This window comes from Tenebrio molitor, chromosome 1 (assembly GCF_963966145.1).
Source record: "Tenebrio molitor chromosome 1, icTenMoli1.1, whole genome shotgun sequence".
Taxonomy (NCBI): domain Eukaryota; kingdom Metazoa; phylum Arthropoda; class Insecta; order Coleoptera; family Tenebrionidae; genus Tenebrio; species Tenebrio molitor.
Genome location: NC_091046.1, coordinates 10290451 through 10302219, shown reverse-complemented (window position 1 = coordinate 10302219; position 11769 = coordinate 10290451). Strand labels below are relative to the sequence as shown.

At 34.7% G+C, this 11769-nt stretch overlaps 1 protein-coding gene across 2 annotated transcripts in view; it reads left to right on the top strand.

Annotated features, from left to right (window-relative positions):
* Nucleotides 1-4789: 4789 nt before the first annotated feature.
* The window catches only part of LOC138122899 (Krueppel-like factor 6), a 300113-nt gene continuing 293133 nt past the window's right edge, over nucleotides 4790-11769 (top strand). The window contains exon 1 of one of the 2 annotated variants that reach the window (XM_069037302.1): nucleotides 4790-5355. Coding sequence is in view for 1 of the 2 variants with exons in the window: in XM_069037293.1 (XP_068893394.1) it covers nucleotides 5254-5355 (102 nt within the window). In the remaining variant the exon portion in view is untranslated. The remainder of the gene's footprint in view (nucleotides 5356-11769) is intronic. The other variant, XM_069037293.1, reaches the window with a different exon arrangement.

Genomic DNA, 11769 nt, shown 5'->3' with positions numbered 1-11769 from the left:
GAGCTCCACTGGGTCCTTCCCTACCACGCTCTGAATTCGCAATTCGCGAGTTTTGAGACACCTGTATATGCGATAGTAAAGTGGACACATACGTTCTCACATTTATACTGGGTACCCCAAAATTCGCGGAACAGTTCAGTGGGGCAATGTCAACTTATGTTAGAGAATTATTGGAAAAATAATTTAAAAAATCCTGTCTTTTAGGTTTGAAGATATGGGCGCTCAAAAGGTGCAGCTTTGATCTCGTCTATTTTAAATATTAAAACAAATTTTGACTATTTGTTTTTTACTAGCCAATGCTATAATAATTCTGAATCATTTTGATCACGTTTGCCTCAAATAACGTATGGCAAAATGGCTTTGATTTTTCTTTCTTATTTCCATGGATACAACAAAAATGAAATATTCAGAGCAATTCACAACAATTATTATTACTCCAAATAAAGTTTCATACAGGGTTAATCACAAGAGGGGTATTTCTGAATTTCTTTTTGCCGCAACCCATTATACACATTGCAACAATATCTTGATTTAAAATTTTGAAAATATTATAACTGAATCCACGACGGCTCTTAGTCCTGTCTCTTTGACGTTAAAGCAAAAAATCTTTGTCAATTCGAAAAAATTGTTTTTACAATAACGACGAAAAGACTGATATGATCCTCATTTATGGAGAGCGTGGAAGGAATTCTGTCGCCGCTGCGGATGTTTCCAAGCTGATGGTAGACACTTCGAACACCTTTTACATTAACTTAATTTGTTAATTTATTTGTTGAATTTTGATTAAATACAGGTTATCTGCCAATCTGACATTTCTGACAAATCTATTCAACTTACTTTGATTTCTAATTTAAAAGAAACAACACATTTGATTTAGTAGTCACTGCCATTGTATTGTTGGTTGCGGTAAAATAAAAATTCAGAAGTACCCCTCTCGTGAATAACCCTGTATATTACTTTGTTTCTTTGATTCAAATTATAAAGTTACATATTTAAAATTCACATCACAGATGGTCGTGTATTTGACGTTAATATTTTCAAGATAAGAATTTTTGACGTAAATATTGCCGAAATAATAAAAAATGAAAGACTGCATAGAAATGCAATTGCATTTAATTGGTCTCTTTCTTTTGAGTTGAGTTGTCACGGGTAAATATATTTAAAGACAATAAAATGGCAACGACGGCAATTTGTTGTCGACCTGAAAGATTTAATAATCTCTAACTTTAGCGTAATTAGTAGTAATCATTAAAGTAAGTTATTAAATCGGAGTACTAGTATATAGTTGTTCAGTTTAGTGTTGTTAGTGGTATTCTAAACTAAACTTGATTCACAGCAATGGGATACTCGAGATTGCATTAGTAGGAGAGCAGCAGGATTTGAATTTCGAGTTGTCTTCGTGATTAAATGCGGCATAACAAAGTAAACGAACTATGACCTATGACATAAATTAAAATGTTTAGGAAAGAAGAATTTAAAATTAAACTCCTTGCGGTGTAATTCCTGATTCAACTCGCATTTACCATAATTGTTTCTTTATATCTACCTATTAATTATTTATTTGTCATTTGAATTTGTTAAATAACTCGTATTTTGTAACATCTAACGGACATCATAAGTAGTAGTAAGTATGTAATGCCATAGTAGTATGAGTAATAACATCTTGTGTTATGACAACATTAATTAACAAATGTTATTTAGAGTCGTTGCTGTTGAGATATTTACTCCACCCTTCTATCCTTTCGTTTATAGCATGTGTAGTGTTTTAGTAGCTACAGTGTATGTACAAGTAGGTAAATTCAGAAATTTAAAAACTAATTTTAAATATTTTTGCAAAATGATAAAATCGTTTATTGTTGGTATAGCTGTGTCAACTGATGAACAATGAAACTTTGATAACAATTCTCATCTTCATCTATTTACTTTTGAAAAAGTAATTTTCTTGTTACTGAAATTATTTCCTACTCTGTCTTTCGAAAAACTACCTACTACCAAAATGTTAAACACTTTATTTTCTTTCAACGTGTTAGTTATAACGAGAGCATGAATGAAATGATTTACCTTGGAATATCTTCGAAAACAACATCATCAACTGAAATACATATATGTACACTAAATTCAAGTTGAAGAATTAATTTATTTTAAATTATTCATCTTCACCAGATTCTGAGTGTACCGAAAGTAGTGAAAAGATATTTCAATTCTTAATGAATAAATTAATAAAATAAAAACAAGTTAGGCATTTTAAAATCAAATTTTCTGTTTTTAATTACATATGTATATGTATGTATGTAGTGTTACAGATTAATTAGACATAAGTTCCTTTTTTTGTTTTGTTAGGACCGTGGTAGTTTTCACTTATGCGAAACGAGGGCAAATGTCCATTAGTCACACTTGTCGACAGATCTGAGACAGCCCTCTGCGTTTCCCATGGGTGTTAGAAACAGTTGACATGTTTTATGGTTAGTGTGTAAATTTGCTGGGACTGATATGACCGTTGTGGTCTTTTGCGGGTGCATGTGGTTTGTGTATTTGGTGTGGGCGTTGGGTGAGTGAGGTGATAGATGGATGCCAGATGTAAGAAAGGGGATGTATAAATGCGATTTTAGTTAGTTTTTAGACACTCTTGTTTTGACCTAAGATCTGGTAACTTGTACTGATTTGCAAGAGTCCTTAATATAGTGAATTATTAAGAGGTCTGAGTTTGTTTTTTGAATCCTGACAAATTGAGTGTTGATTATAACAATTAATTTTATTAGTAGTTACTTTTAAATGTCAGTAGGTACTTTGCTATTATTTAATTTCTGCCCCACTGATGATTTCGTAGGGAACATTAATTACCTTAACTTATTCTCAAAATTACAGCACTTTTTGAAAGCTTTCCTTAAATTTAGTAACCCGTTTTACATTTGGTCAATTTTTTATTTTTTTACTCACATTCAGTTCAAGGTTCAATTCAGAGTATTCGAGGTAGATACTTGAACATTTACAGCATTATCAATTAAAGTAACAATATTTGTGGATTGTGTACCTTAGGTATTGTTTTTTAATTACCAGGATAATCAGGTAATCACCTTTAACTCAGCAGCGCACTAGAAATTTTGACGAAATTTTCAATCATATGTATCTCGAAAACGAAAGAACTTTCTTTTGTCTATGACTTCCTTTCATCATCACCAATTACCGTTTTTTTTTTCAAACTTATTTCAGAATCACCCTGTAGAATTAATTTTTTGAACTTTCGAGAATTATTTAGAATAGTAATAACAAGATTCAGGTAGTAGAACGTTCTCTTCACTTCACTAAAAATATCCAAAGTACGTCATTTAGCTGATAATTTTCAATAATTTCAGGAACGATGTGGACATCAGTCTTATCTTTCAATGTTGATTTTGTCTAAACGAAAGTATACTAAAAATTGTCTTTTTAGAATAAGGATATGTATGTCATTTAAACAAACATAGAATATCTTGGAATTCATCACTGTTTCTGTTTGCGAATCGTACGAAAATATTTTCCCGCACGTTTGATCGCATCAAGCAGTGCGAAAATGAAAATAACGGCATCGATTACACTATCAAGTTTCTACGATATAGATATCTGTCATAATTATTTTGAAATGTCATCATTTACGAGTCCATATCTACATTTTTTTATTAAACGGTAATAACTGAATTCTGGTACGTCGTAGAAACATTATAGTATTGTACTCGCGTGTAGTGGCTACTACGAACTCGGTTGATGGCAGCACTCACATAATTCTCATCTGTAATAGTACCTACGTAATAGTGCATGATAATCATTCCATGCTCCTTGAATAATGTGTTATTGGTCATGATAATTTTATTATTCAAAACATTTTTATTAAATTAAAAAAGTTTGCTATATGTATGTAATTAGTTGCAATTTGAATTTGAACACGACTGATGCAAATTCGAAAATTGAAAAAAGTCAAAGCTCGGGCACCATTTAGAAATGGTTACACACACATCCATATTTTTTACCGTTTGTAAAAGTTTAAAATACATATCAGAAATATGCATATGGGTTAAAACATTTAAAATGTACAAATTTTTATCTGGCTGGAGATAAAATGGCGATACATTAGACAGACACGATCGGTAATGTAAAAAGTCAAATATATAATGTTTTTTGTGAAAAGACTTCGGATCCGTCGTCGTTGAATCACGTATATAATTAAATTTAATGTTTATGGAAAAGCATTAGGTCCTGGTTAAAAATAATTTAGATAAAATGCTTAATAAAAAAATAAGAGTGACATTTATCTGTCGTCGTGTTTGGACGTAATGTATCCGCAGCGATATTATAAAAAAATATATGTGTATCGGTTTCCTCGTTTCGCGTTACCGAAACGGTGTACGTTATTTGGATTTTTTATTGTATGCACATAAATTTAAAAATGACGTCGGGTAACAAAGTAGCGTCTAAACCTTCTCGAGTTACAGAAAATACTCTTCCTTCTTCCGACGACGACGAATCGACGAACAGGAGGAGATCGTCGTAACAGTGTAGCCGGGCCGGTCGCATTATTGGGTAATTTGCCCTTCTCGTTTCTACCATTAAGTTAATAAAACAAAGTAATAAATTCGTTGCGGTTTCGAGTTGCCTCCGGTTGATTTTATATTTAATTTTTGCGTGGCACGTGCACTACTTGTCTGTGCCACTCCGGTGTCGGGACGCACATCCGACGCGCACGCGATCGAAACCATCGTGGAAGTGGCGCCTTCGCGGAGGCTTCTCGAACCAAGCGCAGAACCTTCGGAACGAGACAGTCGGCGGACCAATCAGTCGTGCCGCGAGGCCTTGCGAGAGAGTACTTTATCACTCCGCTGTTTCGTCGTCGCACACTAACAACATTTAAATAGCCCGACAGTTGTCAACTGTTCATCGCATCGCGGCCAACGTCCACAACCGGCCGAGGCAGTCCAGTTGTCAGGGCTCGCTCGATCGCGGCAAAATAACTGGATTTCGCGGCAGGCGACGCATTGCGTTTTCTTCTGCACCGTTTTCTGTTGGCCGCGTCTATGTCGGGATCGCTCTAAACTGGGAATCCGTTGTTTTACCTCGGTTGACTTGACAGCCCCCGTTGGACCTGTTCATGTGCGGCACCGGTGCTAGGTTAGATATGGTTTGCCGGTAAGACGCGTGTGGCAACTCTTCATCAACGACTTCGCTCGCATGAATGTGCTGTTTGTGTGTTTCTGTGTGTAACTGTGACCCGTGAATCCGACCATGGATATACTACCGAGCGTTGGGATCTTCAGGGAGCTCCAGGACATCCACGACACCGGCTACTTCTCGGCACAGCCGTCGCTCGACGACCACTGGCAACAGGTAATTTACTGCCGCGAACACGTGTGACCGCGGCCTTACCCTTTAAAAAACCGATGCTGTCAACAAATGACAGAAGACAAACGTCAAACGTCAAAACGTCGACTGTTTTCGACCTCCGGTACCTGCGTGCCGCCGTTGCACGATGCCCCCAAGACGCAACCTCGACACAGGTGTTACACTATGCAAAAAACAGGTTTAAAAATAAGGGGTAGCTGACAGACGGAGACGTCCGAATGCGACACGTTGTGGGAGCGAGCGAGACGGACTGACGTGTGGAAAACTAGAGAGCATAAAACAGGTGAATCGTATAATACAAGGTCACACGGTACAAGCTGTGTATGTGTGTGTGAGTGAGTGAATCAGTCGTAGTGGACCAGTTCTTTCGTGGCGATGTTGTGATGCAGTAATTGTCGGTGTTGATGACCGACTGGCAGCCTGTCTCACAATTAACCGTTTAAAACAAGAATTGCCAATATTTTTTTTTTATCTTATCAGTTGCACATTGTGCCGAACTTTACTGTACCGACTACGGTAATGCGCATCGACAAAAACTGCCACAGTTATATATCGTTGCATAATAATTAAAAATAAACACGTCCAGTTTATCGCGTTTTGTGTTGTTCACGTTGTTAGCAAATAATTTTTTTTTACCTTTGCGATGTGTAAATTGAATGCATGTTTTTAGAATTGTTTTTTGCGTAGTTACTTTTTAAATCAAAACAGAAAGAAATCCGAACCGTCGATTTTATCTCAAATAAAACTGTCTCTTCTGATAATAATTTGACAAGAGAATTTGCAAGACTAGTGGACAAGCGTTCTTACGTATCAATAGTGATGTATTTGAGTAATGAATGAAAAATGGGTATGACCGGCCAAAATGAATGGCGTTATGTAGTCCCTTTAAAAGACTGGGTAGCACGGTCCCATTCAGGAAGCAATGTTTGGTGTATACTACCGTTTTGGGTCATTTGGTTAGAGTTGGGTGAGCGACCAGGTATAACCGCAATGGGACATTTTCCATTATTATAGGAAACCATTCTTAAATGCGTATAATAGTACTGTTGCGCTTCCTTTTATGTAAAAGATTATGTGAACCAGTGCACGTATCAAAGCACAAAAGAATTTAATAGGTTGCTGAAATACGTAAAGTGTGAGGGTGCCCTTTCTAGGGTGTCAAAATTTACCAGATTGACAGTTAGAGGGCTGATTTCAAATAAATGATTTAGGATGAAACGAATGTTAATTAAATTCGATTCAAAAAAACCAAAACACCAAAATTTTTTCGCCGGATTTAAAAAAATATGTAAAATGAAGTTGTTTTTTAAATTAAAAGAAAACAAGATGAAGTGCTATGTTTGGTTGGTTATTTTTTTATTTTTTTTTATTTTATCCAAGAAAAGATAGATACATACAATATAACTATCTGTGTAAGTTTCATTTTGTAATTTATTAAATTTTATGTATGAATAAAATTTTCTTAAATTGTTATTCTGAATTATCTAAACCCAGTTAATATATGTATGTAGTTTAAGAATCTTTTTAAGTATACATATTAAGAAAACAGAATATTTAAGCATGTACCTACCTATAGAGAGGAAAAAATAAATTTTGTCTGAAAACAAGATTTTACAAAAGCTTTGCAAGTGTGGAACCTTATAAATTTTGTTAATCGTGTAAAATGTTTTCCAATGACGAAAGGGTCGATATATATATATATTCGTATGAAGAAAATTACAATTAAAATTCGAAATTCATAAAATAATTATGGTAAATTATATGTTTTTAATTTGTTGTAGCCAATTTAGGGCGTCTTCGGTAAGTAGATGTAGTTTGGAGAAACCTTGCTGGAATTTAGTAAGGGGACATTCTTCCAAAATGTGTTGGATGGTTTCTTTTTCTGCACCGCATTCACAAGAAGGGTTTTCACGAATGTTCCAGTGAAACAACATATTATTGCATTTGCCATGCCCGGTTCTAAAACGATTTAATTTACACCAGATTTTCCTAGGTAGGTCAAATCCCGGAAGTTGTTTTGTAGGATCCTCAATTAGATTTTTATTGAAAATATCTACGTCTTGCCAGGCTGCTTTCCAATAGTCAGATTTGGAAAATGGTTCCATGAGAAATTCTTCTTTCCAAAGTGGTTTACGCGATTTTAATCTAAAGGGTCGATATGATGTTAATATGTAATATGAGACTTTCGTGAGGGATCTCCAAACCCCTGCAAAACTTTAAAATAATTCATGTTTTTGGATCAAGTTATGAATGAAAAACGTATTACTGGGTGCATTTAAATTTCGTCAGGGTCCGAAAGTTATGTGAATCAGTCTGCATTTTTATTAAATACATAATGTTATTTTTAATGGTAGATGCATATTCGAAGAATGATCAGTATATGCATGTCTTTAGAGTTTTTCCAAACCTGTGCTAAGAAATTGCTAAAACAGAATTTTTTGCTTACCAGCTTCATAAATAAATCTTCCCGGTTGAACTCTTTGTACATTTAAAAGAGTTAAAAGCACCATACGGACCTGGGTATAAATTTTAACTTTATTATGAAAATCTTTTTTTAAACTTCCCAGTCAAGTGTAGAATTCTTTAGATACCGACATTCCACACAAATAGACCTATTATCGTCGCTTGTAATGTCCTAAAGTTATCGAAGGTAATCAGCTTCTTGGTGACGATTGCACGAAAAATTTTAACCAGTAGTCGTTCCGCGAATCGAATTCAATTTTTCATTTTCTTGCATTTTCTTCCGGCAGCTGTACGTGGTACCGGCCCAACGTTTTTAAAAATAGAATTTATTTCTGGTTAGTATATCGTGAAATGGATTTTAGACGTCGGTTTTATTTTTAGGACCGATTCAGAAAACAGACACTTTGCGCTAAACAATGTTCCACGGTTCCCCTTGAATTATAAAATTTTGCAGGAGCGTGGTGGTTATCTGAAAAACCCAATTAGGAGTAATTGCAGTCTGTTATTTTCGTGACGGAAATTTTCGTGCAATATTTTGTGCAAGGTCCCAACGAAGTTTATCTAATCTTTGATTTTACGATTTGCAAGGTGAGAGAAAGAATTGTGGAAAGTGGAATGAGGACAGTCGTGTTGCACTTCTACAAAGATATTATGCAAAAATGTGTGGTGGGTAATTTTTAATAGAAAGAAACTTCATTTACATAATGTAGTTTCAATGAATTAAAATTCGCAATTATTTAATGTGATACAAAACTCAAGGGAACTAATGAATAAAATGCAAATGTCCGATTCTTTATTAAATTGTACCATACAGTATAAGCTAACAGATAAAATTTTAAAACCCTTTGGCGCCTGTTTTTATGTTTTAAATATGTGTAACAGATCACGAATGTATTTAAATCTAACCTCACTTTTTGCGTTGTTTGCGTTTTGACTCTGCAGACTGACGAGTGGTGCATTCACAATCGACTCTTCAGCGCCAACTTTGAGGAGAAATTTAAATCAACACCCGATGTAACAAACAGACCATTTTGATTGTGATGATTAAAGGCTCTGCATTCTGGAACTTCAGTAAACTATTCCAATAGCACCTGCATTTAAGCGACGTCTTAGTTTCGACGTTTATGTCAGATGTTTGCATTGTTAATTCAAACTTATAATCAAGTTTTAGTTATTTAAGATGATGTGTTGCAATTTTTCAAGTGATAACTGGTGCGAATGATGTTAAACAGTAACAGGACGATTCGTACGTGTGTTAAATGAGATAATTACTACGGATAATAATTACTGGATGCTTTTAATTTGCATAATAAGTAATACCTTGTTTTCTTTCTCCAATAAGATATGACCTCATGTATGCAATTAATCGCATATAGGAAACAACAATGGCAGCATTGTTTTCTGTAATTGATATTAGTTTCGTAAGGACAATGCCAGTAATACTGGGAACAGAACGCGATATAATTTTATATGTAACTAACGCTAATACATCACAAAACACATTTTCTCAAATAAAATGACATTGTGCTTGTGAGAAAATCCAAAAAACCTACAGGTTGTTTGAGAGTAATTAAACAGTGGCATGTTGGGGTGTTAATTTGTGTGTTGTTGAAACCTTCTGGTTAGTACTTTTGCATGTATTGTCTTTATTTTTAATTCTGCCGGTTTCGCTTTGATGTAAACGATAACATGTTGTTTAACTTTGTCCGTCGAATGTTATAATCATTATTGATGATTCATCGCTCGTTGACGATATCACATTCTGATAACCGTGGATTTTTTTAATTAGGAAGCGGTGTATCGAAAAAAGTAGTCACGTTCTTATTTTATAACGTAATTAATTATAACTAAATTTATGATCGTCTTTCGACCAGTGAACCGGAACAGATTTGCAATGTAGTTAATACAGCTAAGTGGTAATTGCAGCAGTAATCCTGAATTGCATTAACATTGCTCTTGTCTGATCATACTCTGCGGATTTAACTCAGTAAATATTGTATAACCGCTGAAAACTTGGATTTTCCGAGATAACGTGCATCCCATAAATAATGATAATAATAATAATAATAATAATAATAATAAATGGTAACTGAATGAATGGATTTAGAAGCCGAACTCGACACAGAATAGTATTAGAATGAGCAAAATGGAATTTTCGTACTACGCTTCAATTTAATTTGCATAATGTTAATTGATCTAAATTTAATAAATTAAAGCCGCTAACCGGTCTAATGGTTTCTCTCGTTGTGACATTTGTCACTGACTCATGATACATGGGTCAAGTTGCAACGAAATTTTTTCTTGCATTTTGTCCAGTAATGGACTATTGCAAAATTCAAAACCATTTAGTAAAGTGGTATTTTACAGCATAGCGACCATTACTCCATAGTTGCATGCTTGCATAAAAACAGTTTTAACATGGAAATTACTTTGTTTTTTAAAACTTTGCCCAAACGAACACGAAAAACGTTATTCAATATTCGCGCGCTGTGAGTTTTCAGGTATTCGGCCTTTTTGCGTCACTCGGCTAACGCCTCGTGCTTCAAACTTCGGCCTCATACCTGAAGAGTGATCTGACAGCGCAGCGCTACTCATATGAAAATAACTAATGTATTGGTGGACGAGATAAATTCTTTTTACATTTTCATATAAAATGCAAAAAATAGTATTCACAAGGCCATACAAAGTGGTTTTACTGAACTTATCAGGCAATAAATATCTATTCATACTCGTACTCAAACCATACGTTTTCAGTACAACGTCACTTTTCTAAACTTGTTGCGAAATGTACTGTTTTAAACGTTATTATATCACAAGTTTTAGTTTAGTGTCACGAATGCGTGGAGTGTATTTCGAGATTTGTTGCATGATTTTAGAATAATTTTAAAAATGTTTGTTCAACTGACATTTTGAAAAAGACATTGCGGTGTATTTTCTTAATTTAGTCCAACAATAACCGAGTTGGCTATGATTTTTTCTTTTCATGTTGGACTAACTGATTCAGTGATGCAACGGATGCAACTTTTTTTTTCTGTCAAGTGTTTGTCCGACATTTTCTTGCCACCCCATTGCCAGATTTATTATTTTAATATTCGTAAGAAAGTAAATGATTTATTAAGTGTGTAAAAATAATTTTAATTTCCGTCAAAGAAAAAGCCAAAATTGCCAAAATAATTTCCACTAAACGATGGTATTTCCAATTTTAAAAGGACAGACCAGATTTAGGAGATCCGGCAACAATGTACCTATTCAGAAAATATAACCTTAAACTGAAAACAACCTAACATAACACAAAAAGTGTCAATTTCCTTTAGGGAATATACTCGTAGTTATCACCGAAGTACTGCCAACAAAATCACTAGATGGTCATAACCAACTCGGTCCCAAAAAGATCGTGAATGCCTAATATGTTGCGTAGAATTTAGTTAGACTTTGATCGCTGCGCAATCAAGTTAAAATTAATAATAATAGTGAGATGATGTAGAAAATGAGTAATTTCGCAAATCCTGTCACCTTTGTTGACTGACTTTTTTTCGTAATTATTACTTGCCCGTGGAGTTTTCGCTATTTGTTACTAGCAAATGTGAGTCAAAGGGGTCTGACTAATGCCTTTACGACTAATTTGCGGTCATAAATGATATTACTAACCGCCCCTTATTCATCACTTATTACCAGTTATTAGTAATTTAAGTTACCCTGAGTGGGTATTGAATCATTAAAAGGCAATCAACAGAGGAACCGTGTCCATTCGACTTGAATTTTAGCAATCATTGATTCACTCCGACCTTGTGTACGTCGTTTGGAACTGAAAACGTTTCGGTTCCGGTCGTAGGTAATTTAGTATAAAAATGTTTGCGTAATCGCGTTATGAAATGCACCAGGATGTGCACTTGCTCAAATGTTTGCTGCCACCCAACAAATTATCCGATGGCGCGC